Source organism: Propithecus coquereli, unplaced genomic scaffold, assembly GCF_000956105.1.
Source record: "Propithecus coquereli isolate 6110/MARCELLA unplaced genomic scaffold, Pcoq_1.0 Scaffold59, whole genome shotgun sequence".
Classification (NCBI taxonomy): Eukaryota; Metazoa; Chordata; class Mammalia; order Primates; family Indriidae; genus Propithecus; species Propithecus coquereli.
Genome location: NW_012151840.1, coordinates 2,654,633 through 2,673,150, shown reverse-complemented (window position 1 = coordinate 2,673,150; position 18,518 = coordinate 2,654,633). Strand labels below are relative to the sequence as shown.

Below are 18,518 nucleotides of genomic sequence, written 5' to 3'. Positions count from 1 at the left end.
GTGCCCGGCTAATCTTTTCTTTTTTTAGTTGTTTGGTTAATTTCTTTCTATTTATAGTAGAGATGGGGTCTCGCTCTTGCTCAGGCTGGTCCCGAACTCCTGAGCTCAAGCAATCCTCCCACCTCGGCCTCCCAGAGTGCTAGGATTACAGGTGTGAGCCACTGCGCCTGGCCGGGATTATTCCTAATAGAAAACAATCTAAATTATTCTAATTTGGTCAGGATTCCTGCTGCCATAGAAATTTGGTGTATCTCCTATGTAGGCTCTTCACAATCCCCTCAAATACACAGAATTCGCTATTATTGGGTCAATTTCACATCAATGAACTTGGTCCTGCTCCTTCTTCTGCTGGGGAAAAAGAACGCTTTGCCTTGGATGGATATAAAACATCAGCCCAAACTTGCCTGTTCTCAAATCTTCCCTGAGAGCCCGTCAGAAGCTAACAATCTTTCTTGCTTTCACAGGCCTTCTCTTCCAGCTCCAATTCCAGGAGCCAGATAAAGTGCTAGATCTGAAAGTGTCTTCTGTCTTCAGACAGTTTTAGTAAACATATTTCTCCTTAACAGCCTTTACCACCTAAGCACCTGGAGATTCAGTATCATATTTCGGGGAGGTTAAAGAAAAGAAGGTTCAAATACTCAACCTCTAATTTTCACTTACTCTCAGGGAAAATCTTTGCTTGGAATCCTTTGCCAAAGACAAGATTCTCCAGATTATTGAAGGCCTGTGTTGAGGAAATTAAGGAACAGGGCATGCAACGGAGAAATTGTGTGGGGGAAGGGGGAGAGCATAAGCCTACGTGGCCCTCCTCTTCCCACCGCAGGAAGGATACAGTGAGAGAGAAGACGAAGAGGCCAGAGCCAAGCAGGCCCCCCTGGATGGTGAGCCACTCGGTGGAGGCCAGCTGGCGGCTGTACATCTGCATCCCAGCGAAGAGCAGCAGGGACAGGAGAGAAGAGAGCGCCAGCGACGTGCCTGTACCCACCACTGGAGGAAAGGAGAGAAGGGACAGAGTCAGGATCGGCCCTCCCTCCAGGAGCCCACAGGCAGATGCGGCCGGTCCCGGAGCTGGGTGGGCCGACCACTTCCAACCACTCCCGGGACTGCAGCCACACTCCCGAACTCCCCACACCCCGCGGCGACCCCCAGGTATCCCCTAGCCCCGGACGCCCCGAACCCTCCCGTCCGGTGGGAATGCCCGCTTCCTGGAACCCAGGACACGTCAGCTCTGCCGGGAGAGGACCAGGGAAGTTTGCCTGCCCCAACTCCAGCCCCCGCTAGCTTGTCCCGGGGATCCCACCGGTCCCGTTACCCATCATGCCCCGGCGGTGAGTTCAATAAGCGCCTCTGGCCAAGAAAGGGGAGCCGAACCGGGCGCAATTAACTGTGCGCATGCGTCGGCGCCTAACGCGGCCTCGCTTAACCCCCATGTCTTCTTTCTCTCGGCGCCTGGACGCAGCGCCCTCTTCCGGTAGGGAGGAAATAATGCGTCGAAGAACATCCTCAGCCACCGCCCTGGTTCCCAGGCTTTCCCCGTATCCGGTACATCTGCTGCCACTCTGTACAAGCAGCACTTATGTCTTCAAGTCGTTGGGCCCATGGCCTATAGCCTATAGCCGACGTCTGCCTTCTTTTCCATTTATGTCAACTCGAAGGCATGTGCCTCAAACCTCCTTGCCCCATGATCATTGGCTCAACATCTCCCGTGGACTCTTGCCCAACCCAAAATGTAGTGCTCCCACCCACAGCCCATCTTCCTCTGAAACTAACCTCTCGCTTTATTTGAGAAAGATTAGGAGCCAGTGAAAAATAAGAATATAAGAAATGCTTCCATCCTCAAATACCCTTCCATGTTACCCAACCCCCCCACCGCCCTTCGAGAACCACGTGGGGAGAACTATTTCCCACCCCCTACCCCGACGGGCGCTGTTCGAGGCTGGTCCCTGGAGCATGCGCAGTGACTCCTCACCCCCACCCCTCCCCACACCCCCACTGGGCTCCTGCATTAAGCCCGGGGTTCGCAGCCGCAGCCAGGATCGGGCACCCGGGGGCGGGCGGGCACGGTAGGGCCATGGCCGAGGGTGAGGATATGCAGACCTTCACTTCCATCATGGATGCACTAGTCCGCATCAGTGTGAGTTAAGGTGGGGTCGAGGGGAAGGGGAGGGGGTGTATAGGGGTCCGGGGCAAGCTGGGACCTTGAACAGGTGGGGATCTAGGAGGATGCTGGGATGTAGACAGGGGGCTAATGATGGCAGAAACGACTGGGAGGGTCCGGATGCAGGTATGAGGGGGTAATCCCAGGTAGAGCCCGGAGGTGAGTGTCCTGAAGGCGTCGGTCTCCTGGGGTGTGAGGAGCTAGGAGCAGCCCAGACGCAGCGGGTGGGCTGTGGTAGCTGCCAGCAGTGCACCAGGGCTGGGGCTTCAGAGGAAAGGCGCTATGTTTCGTATGAGGAGGGGTATCTGTGAGCTTGGATATTTTCCAAGAAAACTGAGGACAGGTGGAGGGTGATGAAGGAGACTTCCCAGGCTGCAGGTCCCAATTTGGACCCCTCCCCGAGACCCCACCCCATCGCACCCCCACTCAAGGCTGCCTCCGAGCCTGCGGTTGTCATGGCAACCCGTGCCCGGCTCTCCCAGGGGCGGTGCCAACCCTGCTCCCCCCCACCACTTCCTTCCCCCTCCCTCCCTGTCCCTCCCTCCTTTGTGTCAGCTGCGCCCCTGACCGGGATGGCTGCGAAGAGAGGGACCAAGGTGAGGTGTGGGGGTGGGGCATAGCCTAAGGACCCCCGCCACCAAAAGGGGGAGGGGTACTTCCGGTGGGGAGGGGGCGAGTAGGCGGGGCGCTTGTCCCCCCCTAGCTTGGGGAGGGGGTTGCCGCTGGCCGGGTTGCGCTGGGGGAGAGGGTGGGAGGGCTGGATGGTGGGGGGCGAAGGGGCATGGTTTGGTATCGAGGGACTGGAGGAGATGGATGGGGAAGTGAAGGATGGGGAATGGAGGCTGGGGCGGCCGCAGGCCGGAGCCGCGGTAGGAAGACGAATGGGGCTAGCAGGAGGATGGAGAGCCAGCAGCGCCTGGCTATAGGGAGGAGTCAGACGCGGGGTGGGGGAGTGCTAGAGAAGGGGGCTGGGGTCCGCACGAAGCTGCAGAATGGGCGGTGTCCTTGAGAAAAATGCGAGGGGCAGAAGGCCCAGAGATGGGGGGATGGAGGCAGGTGAGGGGAGCTGCCAGGTGGGGCTGCTGCTGTCGGAGTGATGGGGGTGGGGCTTGAGGCTGGGGGATGCACCAGCTCCAAGCATTCCTCCTCTGGGCCTTTAGCTCTGCAGGAGGGAAAGAGTGGCAAGGGTCTGAGGGCTGGGAAGGTCTGTGAACCAGATCAAGGCAGGTGCTGGGGAAAAGCCCTAGGTAGCTTGTCTTGCCCCTTCCTAAGACCCCCTAAGGGCAGCCAAGGGGCCTGCTTAGATATACTTAGGTGTCCAAGCTCTTATCTAGCCTCCTGGTCTCTCCACAGACGAGCATGAAGAACATGGAGAAGGAACTGCTATGCCCAGTGTGTCAAGAGATGTACAAGCAGCCATTGGTGCTGCCCTGTACCCACAACGTGTGCCAGGCCTGTGCCCGGGAGGTGTTGGGCCAGCAGGGCTACATAGGCCATGGTGGGGACCCTAGCTCCGAACCCACCTCTCCTGCATCCACCCCTTCCACCCGCAGCCCCCGCCTCTCCCGCAGAACTCTCCCCAAGCCAGACCGCTTGGACCGACTGCTTAAATCAGGTGGGGCTGGGGCCTGTGGGGTGGGGGTGGGAATGCTGGGCTGTTCATCAGGAAGATGGAAGGGGTCCTTCACTGGTCAGGGGCATCTGTCTGCCTTTCTGGGGGTGGAGATACTGCTCATCCAGACTCTAGTGACAGCTGAGCTCTGGCACAATAAAAATCTAATTTTAATTGAACAGACTTCCTCCACCCCCAGCCAGCTATAACTCTCACCTCATCTACCTCCCTGGTTCATCCACAGGCTTTGGGACGTACCCTGGGCGGAAGCGAGGTGCTTTGCACCCCCAGGTGATCATGTTCCCGTGCCCAGCCTGCCAGGGTGATGTAGAGCTGGGGGAACGGGGCCTGGCGGGGCTTTTCCGGAACCTGACCCTGGAGCGTGTGGTGGAGCGGTACCGCCAGAGTGTGAGTGTGGGAGGCGCCATCCTGTGCCAGTTGTGCAAGCCCCCACCACTAGAGGCCACCAAGGGCTGCACAGAGTGCCGCGCCACCTTCTGCAATGAGTGCTTCAAGCTCTTCCACCCCTGGGGCACCCAGAAGGCCCAGCATGAGCCCACCCTGCCCACCCTCTCTTTCCGCCCCAAGGTGAGCTGGCCCTTACAGAGGGAGGGACATGGCGGTACTGGGCGAGTGGGGGTGCCTGGCATTATGGGCTTCCCAAAGGAGGTGGGCAGGAGATTGCCACTGCCAAGCACCTTTCTCTGTAACAAAGTCACCCCAAATCATTCATCTTTGGGCCTTCATCTCATTCACTGCATGGGGATGGTAGTATCTGCCCTGCAGTATATATATACTGGCAGGGTTGTTGAGAGAATCACATGAAATAGTGTTTGTTTACTAAAAAGTATTATCTGTACACTAAAAATGTCTGTACACGTTCTTTCATTGAACAAATATTTATCAAGCACCTACGTGCATAGTGCCATTCTAGGTGTTGGGGATACAGCAGTGAACAACACGGACAAAGTGAATTATTAACCACAAGGCTAAGATTAATTATCACCATTATTATTGGTATTACCACACATCCCGGTGAGGTAGATGAAGGGAAGAGCAACGCTGGTGGGCATTGCCGAGACGGCAGGAAAGGCTCTCCTTGATGCCAGCGTGTACCACCAGGTGGCACTGTGGAGCACCGCCGGCTGATCGCTCCTCCACTCCCATCTGGCCAGTGGAGGGAGGGCACCACATTGCTCTCCTGGTAGATAGCGTCCTTACACGTACCATCGGCTGACCACCTCATTGCTCTTTGTGTCCCTAGGGCCTTATGTGCCCAGACCATAAGGAAGAGGTGACCCACTACTGCAAGACATGCCAACGGCTGGTATGCCAACTCTGCCGGGTGCGGCGCACCCACAGTGGGCACAAGATCACACCAGTGCTCAGCGCCTACCAGGCCCTCAAGGTGAGGACCCCTCCTCATTCAACCCCCGTGCTAACTCACACTCTCACCCTCTTGCACCTCCTCCTAACTGCTGGCTTCTGCAGAGCCAGGCATGATGCCCACCTCTTTCTTCCCCCTCAGGACAAGCTGACAAAGAGCCTGACATACATCCTGGGAAACCAGGACACGGTACAGACCCAGATCTGTGAGCTGGAGGAGACTGTGAGGCACACCGAGGTGAGGGAGGGCATGGAGGTGGGCCCTGGGCCCTGCCTGGGGGCGGGGGCAGGAAGGGGGTGTGGGTGAGCATGGCCCAATCACTTCAATGCAACCTCAGGAAGCCTGGGAGGTGAGGTGTGTCCAGGTTCTGGTTAAACCAGGTTGGCAAGAACCCCAGTCCCCCAGGCCAGGCTGTGCTTGGGGCTGCAGCAGGGGCAGAGAACTCAAAGGCCCACAGATGTCGCTCAGATGCTCTCAGGCTCAGTTGCCTACTGAGGATGGCACACATCCCTGGAGCTAGCATGAGATGATGGCTCTGATAGCTTCTGCCAGATTGCTTGAGTCGGCTGGCATGGGGATGGACAAATAAGGATGGCATAGATGCCAGGAGACATTAGTGCAGTCCAAGTGGACATTAAGGCAGCCATGGCTTCTTTCGTTTGGGTGAGTCCTTAAGGGCTTGAGATTATGATGCGGGCATCCAGGAAGGTTAGAAAAATGGTCAGTAGCAGAGCCCATCTTGGGGCATAGGTGCCTTTGCAGCCATGAGCCTGGCCCTATTGGAATAGGTGAGTAGGATTTCCCCAGATCCCTTGTGATCCTAGCCACGCTGTGGTGTCCCAGGAGGCTGGCACAAGTGCTGCCTCCAAGAGGAAGACAGAAGGTCACACGTTCTTTGGGTGTTGTTCCCTGGGCAGGTGAGTGGTCAGCAGGCCAAGGAGGAGGTGTCACAGCTGGTGCGGGGGCTGGGGGCTGTGCTGGAGGAGAAGCGGGCATCACTGCTTCAGGCCATTGAAGAATGCCAGCAGGAGCGGCTGGCCCGTCTCAGCGCCCAGATCCAGGAGCACCGGAGCCTGCTGGATGGCTCAGGTCTGGTGGGCTATGCCCAGGAAGTACTTAAGGAAACAGACCAACCTTGCTTTGTGCAAGCAGCCAAGCAGCTGCACAACAGGTACTCAGGGGCATGGCACAGGGGCACGGGCTCCTGGGGGGCAGGGACATCGTGGGTGTAGTCAACATCTAAGACAGTGTCTAGAGCACTGCCAGGTGGAGAGCTGAGCCCCTGAGGATTTTCATGAGGCCAGACTGATGTCAGCTTGTCCCCAAGGGCCAAGGAAGAGACCCAAAGCAGTTGCTAAGGCTCTAGGGGCAGGCAAGGCAGAATCAGGGGGAAGGGCGGCTGCCCAGATGGCAGTGCCTGACCCTTTTCTCGCCCCCATCCCAGAATTGCCCGAGCTACTGAGGCCCTCCAGACATTCCGGCCAGCTGCCAGTTCTTCCTTCCGCCATTGCCAGCTGGACGTGGGGCGTGAGATGAAGCTGCTGACAGAGCTTAACTTCCTGCGAGGTAAGGAGATGGCCAGGCCCCATGCCCAAACAGACCCTTCTTCCCTTCCTCCCCAGCAGCGGGCCCGGGGGGCAGTGCCCACCAGGGACCTCCCCGGCCTCCTACCTGGCCTGGCCAGCCACTCCTCCCACCCAGCCCACCCTGCCACACCGTCCTACCGCGCTCAGCGCTGCTTCTCCCTCTCTTTGTTTGTAGGCTGTGGCCACCGCGGACTCTGCTCCGGAGCACCCCAGGCAAGTCAGCGGCCCTGCCCCGGGGGCCCTGCCCCCCGCCGGGCCCCCTTCCCCACCCCTGCCCTCCCACGCAGCTCGGCCACCCACTCATTGCTTCCTTCTCTTTCCTGTCTTCATCTGACCACCTGGTCCTCCCACTTGACCAATGCCCTCTGCCTCTCTTCTGCCTTCTTTAGGCCCTTGCCTAACTCTGGCCCTCCGACCTTTTGTCCTTGTGACCCTTGCCTTCTGACTTGCTTTCTCTTCCCCTTGACCTCCGCCCCCACCCTCAAGCTTTGCTTTCCCTCTGTTGTCTCCCCATTTTCTCCCTTGCTGACGCTGCATCTCCCTCCCAGTCCTGTTCGCCCTCCTGCTCTGTGCCCTCTTGCCTGGGTTCCAGTGGCCTTTGCCTGCCTCTCCCCGGGGCTCCTCTTAACTCATAGAATGTCTAAGCTGGAAGAGCCCCCAGAACTTATCTGGTCTTATACCCTCATTTGACAGAGGAGGAAACTGAGGCCCAGAAAGGGGAAGTGACTTATCCCAGGCCCGAGTGAGGTAGCGGCAGACCAGGACTAGAACACAGGCCTCCTGACTCCCTGCCCAGAACTCTGCTGCCTCTTTCTCCCCGGGCCCTGCCCCTCCTGTGCCCAGTACCCAGATAAGTCTTTTCCCCAGCTCCCTCTTACCCACACTCACCCCCCCGGCTCCCGCTGCTTCCCTTTTCCTGCCTGCCCCTGCCTTCCATGCCAGGCCGGTGGCCAGGCCATGACTGACCCCTGCTGTCTCTTCCAACAGTGCCTGAAGCTCCTGTCATTGACACCCAGCGTACCTTTGCCTACGATCAGATCTTCCTGTGCTGGCGGCTTCCCCCCCACTCACCACCTGCCTGGCACTATACCGTCGAGTTCCGGCGCACGGATGTGCCTGCCCAGCCAGGTCCTACCCGCTGGCAGCGGCGGGAGGAGGTGAGGGGCACCAGTGCCCTGCTCGAGAACCCTGACACAGGCTCTGTGTACGTGCTGCGTGTCCGTGGCTGCAACAAGGCCGGCTACGGCGAGTACAGCGAGGATGTGCACCTGCACACGCCTCCGGCCCCCGGTGAGTGAGCAGGCGGGTGGGCGTGCGAAGGGCACAGGGTATGCCCAGGCCCAGGCACCAACAGCTGGTTCCGCGTGGGCGCCGGAGAGGCCGTTTAACATAGTGGGTTGCCTGCAGTAGCTCTGGAGCTAGACTGCTTGGGTTCAAATCCCAGCTCTGCCTCCTGCTAACTGTGTGGGTGGCTTTGGGCAAGTTTGTCACCCTCTCTGAACTTCAGAGTCCTTTTCTGTAGGGATAATATTACTTACCTCATAGGGTTGTGAAAATTAAACTGTTGTGAGATGACACATGTAAAGTCTTAGCACAGTTTCTGGCTCATAGTTAGGGCTCAATAAATATTAGTAAAGTGACTCTCTAGAAAATAGTTTGGTCACTGGGGTGTGGGCGTGATAGGGAAGCCTTGCCACCTAAATAGGGGGCATAATATGTAGGGCTTGGGTAACCAGATGGAACAGAACAGTAGTGGGGACTGTCCACGGGGCTGGCCACGGGAAGGGGTTAGAGGAGCACTGTGAGTCAGCTGAGTCGGGAACCCTGGGTTCCGTGTCCACTGCTCATCACTGGAACTCTTCCTGGGGCTCCAAGCCCATTTGGGAGGCCCTTTCCTTTTCTCTATTCCCCCCCATTCCAGTTTCCCAGGAGCCCCCCACCTGTTCCTGGTGACTGAACCCCTCGGCAACTTGTTCCCTGTTCTGAAATCTCCCAGTGTCTTATACTAACACCTCACAGCCCCCAGTGCCAGCATTTGTCCCTGAAGTCCTTCCTTCTGTCTCAACCTTCCCCCCCTTCCAGTCCTGCATTTCTTCCTCGATGGCCGCTGGGGTGCCAGCCGAGAGCGGCTGGCCATCAGCAAGGACCAGCGAGCAGTACGAAGTGTTCCAGGCCTACCCCTGCTGCTGGCTGCTGACCGGCTGCTGACCGGCTGCCACCTGAGCGTGGACGTGGTCCTGGGTGATGTGGCTGTGACCCAGGGTCGCAGCTACTGGGCCTGCGCTGTGGACCCAGCCTCCTACTTGGTCAAGGTTGGCGTCGGGCTGGAGAGCAAGCTTCAGGAAAGCTTCCAGGGTGCCCCCGATGTGATCAGCCCCAGGTCAGGCCCCTCTGGAAGGGATGGGGTGTGGGGGCCCTGGGTGGGAGCTGGGGACAGGGTAGGGGTGGCAAGGGGAGCACAGACTTGCTGGGGCGGGGCTGGCTGGGGAGGGGATTAGGAGAAAGTGGTAGCAGCATGGAAGCCAGGCTGGGGGGCCTGTGGCCAGCAGAGACGTGGGCTTGGTAAAAGCGTTTTTGGAGTGTGTGTTCAGGGAAAGGGATGATAGAAGAGGGAGCCATCTCCACCTCCTTCCCTCCATCTGCCACTCAGGACCAACACACCATCCCTCCAAGCCTCCGCGTCCTTTCTCACTAATGCCCCATCCACATCCTTTCTCCACAAAGCCTTTTCTCTCCAAGAGCTTTTATCCGCCTCTTTTCTCAGCATCCTAAAATTCTTCCCTTCCGCCTCCCATCTCCACAACCCTCCTCTCTGCAACGTCCTGTTTAACACCCTCCCACACAGGCTTCTCTCCCTAACCCTCTCCCCAGCACTCTGTCCCCGAACACCCCCAACACCAATCCCCTCCTAAACCCATCACCCTCAACCCTGCGTCCTGTAACATCCTTCACCTTCGACACCAACTGACCCTCGTCTCTCCCGACACCTACCTTCCCAACATCCTTTCTCTGTTCCTCCCTTCTCCCTGGTATCTTAGTCACCTACCCCTGATTCTGCCAGCATCCCCTAACCCTCAGAGCCTTCACCCAGCGTAATTCCCTCGACACCTCCCTATCTCGGTAAGCGCTGCATTCCTTCAGCTTCCTCAGTGCCTCCTCTTTCCTTGTCCCCGCAACGCCTCTCCTGCTAATGTGCTTTCCTTTCAGTTCCCATTTCCCACCAAACCAAACCCCCAACTCCGTACTCTAACCCATGGCTCTTCAACATGTTTTCTCCTCGATACCCCAAATCGATCCCATCACCCTCTTGCTTCACATTCCATCCTTCCAGCATCTCCCTCCAGCACCCGATCCCTCACTCCCTTCCTCCTCCTACCCAACGCCCACTCCTGCAGGTACGATCCGGACAGTGGGCACGACAGTGGTGCGGAGGATGCCACAGTGGAGGCGTCGCCACCCTTCGCTTTCCTAACCATCGGCATGGGCAAGATCCTGCTGGGGTCCGGGGCGAGCGCAGGTGCAGGGCTGACAGGGAGGGACGGCCCAGCAGCCAGCTGCACGGTGCCCCTGCCGCCCCGCCTGGGCATCTGCCTGGACTACGAGCGAGGCCGGGTGTCCTTCCTGGATGCTGTGTCCTTCCGTGGGCTCTTAGAATGCCCACTGGACTGCTCAGGGCCTGTGTGCCCTGCCTTTTGCTTCATTGGGGGTGGCGCAGTACAGCTACAGGAGCCAGTGGGCACTAAGCCTGAGAGGAAGGTCACCATTGGGGGCTTCGCCAAGCTGGACTGACTCTTCCAGGCCCTCTTCCAGAACTGGGGTCCTCCTGAGTCCTGGCCCCCTAAGCCTCCTGGCGCCACGTCGTTACCCCCAAACTCTTCCTACCATGTGGTCCTGCCCCTTACCCCATGTCTGTGTCTTCCCAGGGCTTTCTCTTGACCAAGGGGCTCTCCTCTGCTCACCACTCTAGCTGTCCCCCATTCTCTCCACTGCCTGCCAGCCCAGGCCCCCACCCCACCAGTCTCCGTACCATGCCCTGCCTTTGGCCTCTTACCCAAGTCATGGAGAGAGCCCCTTCTCCATCTCTGTGCTGTACCGCCCAGGCTGATTGGGAGGGAGGGCACTGGAACACTGGGCATGATCCCAGCTCTGCCCTTGGCCCTGCTGAGCTCCTGTCCCATCGATGCTGAACTACAGCCTCGGGGCAGGCAGGCTCTTTGGCTGGACACTGTCCAGGCACTCCGTGGTGAGGGAAAGGGGACCCTATCATTCTGCTTTATTTATTTGGGTCCCCACACCCCCCCAGCCGCATGCCCCTTATGTCCCTCTTCTCCCTCTTGCATGCTTTACCTGTCCCGCACCCATGCCAACGTGCCAAGTCTCCCCTGGGGACCCAGCTGAGACTGAGTACCCCCACTGGGTTGGGCAGGCAAGGCCTCTGGTGCCCCTGCTGCCTCTCTGCGATGGGCACTGCGAGGCCTGTGCCAAGCAACGGCTGTTATTTTCATGGTTTATAAACAATAAACTGTGATGCCAGGCACATCTCTGCCTTCCTTGAGCGTGACCATTCCTCTTAGTTTCCGTGCTGGGTGTGGCTGGCGGGAGGGTTCCAGGGTGCTCGGTTGTCGCTCAGAGCCAGGGTGCCCGGTGGGTCTGGTCGCCAAGCCAGGCTCTGCCGAGCCGACCAGGGCCAGCAGGGGGCGCAGCTCTCCAGCTGCCGGCGTCAGGCCCCAGACGGGGCGTCCGGGTGGCCGCGCCCTGGCCCTAGGGGAATGTGGTTGAGGGGGCGGGCACGGTGCCTGGGCCCCAAGGGGTCAGGGAACCAGAACCATTTCCCCATTCCCAGGGTGCTGGGAAGCCCACCCCAGACGCAGCGGCCGGGTGGGGCGGGCCTGGCGCCAGCGCCCGGATCCGACCGAGCCCCCGCTTATCGTGGCCCTGTTGACTCTGCGGCTGTTATCGCTGCCCAAGGATTTACTTCACACTCGGGCAGCTAAGAATAGAGCCGCCTGGGGGCACCGTGCCAGGGCGAGAAGAGGGCGCGGGCCGCCGAGTGAAACCCCGCGGAGGAGAGGGGAGAGCCACTGGGCAGGCGGAGCCCAGTCACGCCAGCCCTCCAAGTCTGCCTAGGTTTTGTTTCCTCCTTCCTCTTGTGCCCCAGGGATGGGGAAGAGGTGACTGAGTTCTTCCGCTGGCCACCCCTGCGCCCTTATGTCACTTCTTGCCCACATCTCCTGCTTCTTAAATTAACCCTACTCCTTCTTGCCTCCTTTCCTCCCCCCTACCCAAAGCCCTCTTCTAGGCCCCCTGGCGGACACATTCTGACCGCCTCTCCCATCCATGAGTCACAGATGAAGGATCAGAAGTTGGCCCAGCGGGAGGCCACGTTTTATTCAGCCGTGTTCAGGTTCCCATTCCCCGTCTCTGGGCTTTGTGGGCCGGTCCTCCCGGAGCCACCACTGCGCCACTCCTCAGGCATGTCCCCCAGGGGCAAGGACGGGCTTCACCAGGCCCAGAGGGGTTAGGGGAACTTGGTAGGGCCTCGGAGGGAGGCTGTGAGCAGCCCACCCAGCTCACCAGCCCAGAACAGAGTGGAAGGATCTGGCGGTGGAGAACCTGAGGGGGGCGGACTGGCACCGGCTCGCTGCTCAGCTCAGCTGGTGACATGCCCCTACAAGTTGGCAGAAGTGGCTGCCACTGCTGGGTTTGTGTAAGAGAGGCTGCTGCCACCGTTGCCTGAAGAAACCTGGGTGGAGGAAAAACAGATCCAGGGTGAGGGGCAGAAACTACCTCCTCGGGCCCCTGGATGGCACCATAGGCAGGGGTAATAGGTCCAGGGGCCTGGCCAGCTCCGAAAGGGTTAGTTCAGAGAGAGCACCTGCTGGCCTCACCAGCAGCCAGGTGACTGTAAACAGGGCTGCTCCCCCTCCCTCTGCTCCCTTTCACCCCTCTCCTTGGCTCTAGTCACCCACCTTGCCCTCCCCTGCCGCCTCTTTCCCCCTCCATTCTCTGCTCCTCCAGCCTAAGGAGATGTGTTAAAACTTGAGAGGGAGGTCTCCATGAGGAGGAAAATGGGGGCAAGAAAAAGAAACTCCTCTCTCCTCCCCCACCCGGAGAGGCTTTCCAGCCCCAGGTGGCGGCAGTAATTATTTACTAGGTCCTGTAGAGAAAGGCCAAGAGAGGAAAAAGGGAGGGGGGCGGAGTCCCTGCTTCCTTGAGTCTCCCAAGAACCCCACTGGCACCCAGGCTCACCTGGCCTGGTGACACTTCTTCCTCTACATGGGAGACACCCCCCTCCAAGCCTTTCTCAGTCTACTTTCCATTCTTAGGAGATGAGTGGGGACATAGGTGCTCATTCCTTGTGACTCGTGCAGGAAGGGCTCCCCTGGGCACAGTGCCGCACCCATTTTGCCGCTGGGCATCCTAGCGAGCACTGCAGTGGCGCAGTTCAGCCAGAGCCAGCCAGCAGTGAATGTGGACAGGCAAAGCTCTTTTGGGAATTCTGGTAGTGGGGGCACTCCCTCTTGAGGGCCCCTTTCTTCCGTGGTCTCCTCCCCAGTCCTCCTCTGATCTCCACCCCCATTCTTGCCAGGCCCTCCACTGCTTACCTCCTGCCGCCTCGCCCCTTTCTCCTCTCCCAAGCTCTTTAGGTTTTCCAAGTACCCCTCAGAACCCCTGCCCATCCAAAACCTCTGCCTCCCCCAGCCTGTGGGGCCCATCCTCACCTCCTCATAGGGGCTACGACTGGTACTGCCAGGGGGCACATAGCGCCCGTGGGTATGGTAGGTGGGGTACTCGCTCATAGGATGGTAGGCATCCCGGGTTGGAAAGATGTCCAGTTGCCCATAGTTCTTTCGACGGCACTGACACACAGCCTGGGAAGATAGGAGGTTATGGTGGGCCAGGGGTTCCTTCCACCAGGGGGACTCTGGTCAGGGCCAGAGACTGAGCACTCACCAGGGCAACGAGATAGATGATGGCCAGCGCGACCAGGATACAGACCAGCACCAGCAGGGCGATGCCCCAGCCTGGTACCCCAGACCCAGACTGGGCAGAGGAAGGAATCGGCACACTTTGCACTACAAGGAAAAACAGTGGTCAGGGCAGTCTCCCAAAGGAGGCACCCTCCCCCTGCTAGCACCAAGCGGAAGTGCAGGAACCCAGACGCTGGAGGGAGAGGTGCCCTGGCGTGGTGCCGGGGCTGCAGCTGGAGAAGTAGCCTCACCACTGACTCTTGAGATATTCAGGTTATATTTGTCTGCCTCCTTTACATTCTGAAGAAGCTGCGTTTTCACATCCTGGACACTGATGGAAGCCTCTCGGAAGGCCAGAGTTGATTCTACCACCACCGACCCCGGCCTGGTTACAGGGTAATAGGCAACTCAGCCACGAGTCCCAGATTCTCAGCACTTTTCCCCAACCATGAGTACACCAGTCCTTCCCCACAGCCGTGACAACATCCACCCCCCACACACAGAGTCCACACCCAGAACTGTACCTGAACTGGATATAAGAGATGCCCAGAAAATCCTGTTCTTTGTAAATCTGCAAGAACTGAAGTGGGAGGGAAAGGACTCAGGCTCGATGCAAAGGGTTTGAGCAGTTTTGGAGACTGCTTTAGGGGAGCATGCTGAAGGAAGGCAGATACCCACCAATTCCGAAATGTTTCTCTGCAGCTCTTGGAAGTAGTTGGTGCTGGGATCTTCCAGGGAAGAATTAAACTGGAGGTTCAAAATGTGAAAAGACAGGAAGAAGAAAGAGACCCTAGTAGACAACGGGGAGGAAGTGCTGTGATTGGAGGAGGCGGGAGAAGGTACTGTGCTATGGCGAGTGCTAATGGCAATAGTTCTGGTGCTGTGGCTGGCAAGGGTGGTGGGAGTATCAGAGTGGTGGCTGGGAATTGAAGATGGAGTACCCTTGCCGACTGGGGCTGTGGTAGCCTTGGCAGAGGTGCCGTTGTGCACCAGAGTGGAAGCTGAGCCTGATGTAGAGCTCTTGGTTGAGGCCAAGGTGACATTTTGGGCTGAAGTGGTTGTGGAGCCCGAGGCTGGTCTGGTGGTTGAGGCTGTAGTGACATCAGAGACTGGAGCTGTTGTGGAGCCCGAGGCTGGTCTGGTAGTTGAGGCTGTAGTGACATCAGAGACTGGAGCTGTTGTGGAGCCCGAGGCTGGTCTGGTAGTTGAGGCTGTAGTGACGTCAGAGACTGGAGCGGTGGTGGAGCCCGAGGCTGGTCTGGTGGTTGAGGCTGTAGTGACGTCAGAGACTGGAGCTGTTGTGGAGCCCGAGGCTGGTCTGGTGGTTGAGGCTGTAGTGACATCAGAGACTGGAGTGATTGTGGGGCCTGAGGCTGGTCTGGTGGTTGAGGATGTAGTGACATCAGAGACTGGAGCGGTGGTGGAGCCCGAGGCTGGTCTGGTGGTTGAGGATGTAGTGACATCAGAGACTGGAGCGGTGGTGGAGCCTGAGGCTGGTCTGGTGGTTGAGGCTGTAGTGACATCAGAGGCTGGAGCTGTTGTGGAGCCTGAGGCTGGTCTGGTGGTTGAGGCTGTAGTGACATCAGAGACTGGAGCGGTGGTGGAGACTGAGGCTGGTCTGGTGGCTGGGACCGAGGTGACATTGGGGGCTGGAGTGGTGGTGGAGCCTGAGGCTGGGCTGGTAGTTAGGGCTGTGGTGACACTGACGACTGGAGTGGTGGAGCCTGAACCAGGACTGTGGTTGGAGTGGAAACTGCTGGTTGTGCTCACCGCAGTTCTCTCAGTAGAGCTGGATGGTGGATGGCTTTGGGTAGACAAAGTCTCTGTTTCTCTGCTTGGGCTGGAGCTTGTGTGGCCAAAATCTGTAGAAACTGTTGAGGATTGAACAATTGTCATAGCTGTTAAGAAGCTGAGGTGACAGGGTTGGGTTGGAGGACAAATTCGAGCAAGGAGAAAATATAACCTCCGGCTACCAGAGAAGTCCTCCCAGGTAGATGGAGGAGTGGGCAGCGTCAGGCAGCCGTGGGGTCAGCCCTCTTCCTCCCTCCCTGTAGGCAGCCTCCCTCTCTCTGCTCACACGCCTCTGCTCCTGGCTTGCCCAGGTCTCCATTCCCAAGACTTACCTCTCCTGACTCCCTTACCCCCAGACTTCTCTTCAGGACATTTCCCGCCCCTGGCACCCACTTTCCTGGGGGCTGCCTCTTCTCAGCCTGTCCTTAGCCTTTCGTTCATTCTGGCACAGACGGGGCCACCCCTGTCTGCAATTTCTGCCTTTCATGGTGCCATCTGCCAGGAAGCAAAACCCACAGAAAGGCAAAGAAGACCACGTAAGCAGGGCAGCCCACTCCCCACCTGTGCCCCTCACCTGTGAACACTACGAGCAGCAGCAGCAGGAAGAAAGAGGACTGGATGCCTGGTGTCATGGTGGTGGTGAACCGGGTGAGGAGGGGGCAGAACAGACTCAGGCAGGCGCTGCGTGTGAGGTAGAGCGGGTACAGGCGCCTGCTGCTTTATACCGGTCCCCCGCCCGCCCTTGGCACAGCCGGAGCAGGTGACAGGTGACAAAACTCCGCCCCCTCCCCCCTTCCTTACCTCTTCCTCCTCCTCCCAACCATTTCTGGGTAGGGTACATGGGCTCTAATCACTCAACCCTCTTGACAATTTGTTTGTTCTCCAACTGGCCTCCCCCTTTCGCCAACCACTCCCTGGCTCCAGAAGGTGGGGGGAGAGAAGGAGGGTCGGGAGTCTGGGACGTGGGGCCCCCTGGCTCTAGTTTTAGCCCCAAGGCAACAGCTAAGGTGAGAAAAGGGAACAGACAAGGCTGGCTAGGTCTAGGTCCTGGACAGCAAGAGCAGGAAGCCCACCCCTAGGTCCCCAACTCCACTTCCCCACCCACTCTGCGTCCACCAAAGCCCCACTCTGTGGAGCTGAGAAGAAAACGAGGGCTTGATAATGAGTGGACTAGGTGCTAGTTTGGGACTCCCTCCCCCCACCACTTCCCGGAATCGCCCCACCCTTCTAACCGCTCCCTGTGCCGTTCGTTCCACACGCAGTTCTACCCTGAAACCCACAGTCCCCGCCCGGGCTGCACTTTCCAGCAGCCTGAGTTCCTTCCTTGGCTTTCTCCTGAGAGGGAGTGAGGGAAAAATTTTCCACTTAAAGCACGAAACCTGGGCTCCAACGAACCCTAGGGTCCTTCCCTTCCATCCTCCACTTTCTAGCGGCGGCCAGCCCGCACTGCTGGCCAGGAGCTCCTGCCATCTAGTGGTCACCGGGAGCCTTGTGGGGCTGGCCCGCAGGGGCCAAGGGGCTGCCCCGACCCGGTGGAGACAAGGTTGGACGGCGCTGCCTGATGGGGGCAGAGTCTAGGGAGGCCGGGCCGGGGAGAGGAGTCAGTGCCTTGGACAGAGGGAGGACTGCACAGTATAATGAAGGGACTGGAAGCTTTAGGAGGGGGACTCTGGGGCGCCTGGGGACGGTGCCTGGAGGAAATGGTGCTGAATGTGTGGGGTCCTGAGGTATGTGAAAGGAGCACCGAGGTATGTGGGAGAGGACATCGGAACGAGGAAGGGGGAATGGGACAAGTTATGCGGGTGCAGTTACATATTTAGGACGCAGAGAGTAGGCGGGGCTACGGAATGGACTTTGGAGGCACAAAACTATCCTTTGGGGAGCAGAGTGGCATTTGGAACAGGTAGGCACGTGGTGGGGGGGCAAAACCATATATGAGGGTGCATAATTTGAAAGAACCGAGAGGTATTTGAAGGACAGAAATATTTTGGTGCAGGGAGGTATTTGGGGCCACAGCGGCACGTGGCGCTCAGCGTATCAGGCTGGCCCGGCAGTCCCGGGGTGCGGTCTAGGACGACGGAAGCAGTTATGACTCTATTAGGAAAACAATTCTTAGCCCCAGTCAATGCAGATTGGGAAATAATACATTAAAAACACTTCGGTGCGGCGCGGGATTAGAGCGAAGCCCGCTCAGAGGCGCGGGACCACAGCTCCGGTCCGCGTCCTGCTCGGCTTCCAAGGCGCGGCTTTGTGCGCGGCCGGACCCGGGGGCGGGCGCGGGGCGGGGTGGGGGCGTCTTACGTCAGCGCGCCCGGGCGCGCGGGCCAGAGAGGCGGAGAAGCCCCCCCACCCGCAGGCTAGAGAAAGCACGAGTATCTAGATGGGCGGCCCCAAACTTCAACTCCCGGCGTTGCCCAGCAACAGCCATTCAATCCGGTTGCTGGGACACGCGTCACCATGGCGACCGCTCCGCGCCGCTCAGTCTGAGTATTTAAAGAGCAAGCGCGCGCAACGCCTGAGCGTCGGAAAGCGGCCTTCCGGGACTCCGCGATCTCCCCTTGTCCTTTCACCCCTCCCCCTTACGATTCCTTTCACCTTCCGGGCGCTGAGGCTTTCTGGCCTCCAAGGTGAACCCAACTCCCCAGCGCGCCCCCAGTTCCTGGGCCGGGCCGGCTTCAGGTGGTGGGGAGTGGGATCCCGGGCCCCGGGCGGGCGGGAGGGACGGGACGCGGTGCAGTGTTGTTCTTTCCCCCGCCAATATTGCACTCGTCCCGGCCTCCGGCCCCCCCGGCCCCCCGGCCTCCCCCTCAAGGGACAGCCCCCGCTCTCCTGGCTCTCGATTCCGGCTGATCTAAGATAGACTGGAGTGTCGCCGCTACCACCGTGAGTAAGTAGGGCTGGGAGGACTTTAGCCATCCTCTGACCAACACTCTATCCTTCACTTAACCCCATCCAGCACCTTCCCCACCCGCACCCCCTAATCAACCCAACTTCCCCTAGATCTCTAACTGCC

The 18,518-nt window shown here is 58.9% G+C and overlaps 3 protein-coding genes across 23 annotated transcripts in view; 1 reads left to right on the top strand and 2 right to left on the bottom strand.

The window, feature by feature from the left end:
- Window positions 1–1,425, bottom strand: part of KRTCAP2 (keratinocyte associated protein 2) — a 2,895-nt gene extending 1,470 nt beyond the window's left edge. The window contains exons 1-3 of the mRNA XM_012658859.1: window positions 1,313–1,425; window positions 833–987; window positions 661–724 (exon numbers count right to left, since the gene is read on the bottom strand). Of these exons, the coding sequence (XP_012514313.1) occupies window positions 661–724; window positions 833–987; window positions 1,313–1,319 (226 nt within the window). The 5' untranslated portion in view covers window positions 1,320–1,425. The remainder of the gene's footprint in view (window positions 1–660; window positions 725–832; window positions 988–1,312) is intronic.
- A 467-nt stretch (window positions 1,426–1,892) lies between these two features.
- Window positions 1,893–11,299, top strand: TRIM46 (tripartite motif containing 46). 5 transcript variants are annotated; one of them, XM_012658854.1, is made up of 10 exons: window positions 1,893–2,144; window positions 3,512–3,773; window positions 4,015–4,358; window positions 5,035–5,178; window positions 5,299–5,394; window positions 6,075–6,328; window positions 6,602–6,723; window positions 7,731–8,033; window positions 8,826–9,123; window positions 10,139–11,299. In XM_012658854.1, the coding sequence occupies exons 2-10, from the start codon at window positions 3,518–3,520 to the stop codon at window positions 10,530–10,532; spliced, it is 2,211 nt and encodes a 736-aa protein (XP_012514308.1). In that variant the 5' UTR covers window positions 1,893–2,144; window positions 3,512–3,517; the 3' UTR covers window positions 10,533–11,299. The 5 variants fall into 5 exon arrangements, with proteins under 5 accessions (XP_012514308.1, XP_012514312.1, XP_012514307.1 ...); XM_012658853.1 differs by having other exon boundaries at window positions 1,899–2,134; XM_012658856.1 differs by lacking the exon at window positions 1,893–2,144 and adding an exon at window positions 2,731–2,754 and having other exon boundaries at window positions 5,299–5,379; window positions 6,147–6,328; window positions 10,139–10,532.
- Window positions 11,300–12,411: 1,112 nt separating this feature from the next.
- Window positions 12,412–16,199, bottom strand: MUC1 (mucin 1, cell surface associated). Of its 17 annotated transcripts, none has more exons than XM_012658525.1 (8): window positions 16,080–16,199; window positions 15,082–15,612; window positions 14,393–14,721; window positions 14,239–14,294; window positions 13,966–14,099; window positions 13,698–13,819; window positions 13,466–13,615; window positions 12,412–12,486 (listed from the first exon to the last, which is right to left on the bottom strand). In XM_012658525.1, the coding sequence occupies exons 1-8, from the start codon at window positions 16,135–16,137 to the stop codon at window positions 12,412–12,414; spliced, it is 1,455 nt and encodes a 484-aa protein (XP_012513979.1). In that variant the 5' UTR covers window positions 16,138–16,199. The 17 variants fall into 17 exon arrangements, with proteins under 17 accessions (XP_012513979.1, XP_012513984.1, XP_012513981.1 ...); XM_012658530.1 differs by having other exon boundaries at window positions 14,393–14,461; window positions 15,485–15,612; XM_012658527.1 differs by having other exon boundaries at window positions 14,393–14,517; window positions 15,487–15,612.
- Between the last annotated feature and the right edge of the window lie 2,319 nt (window positions 16,200–18,518).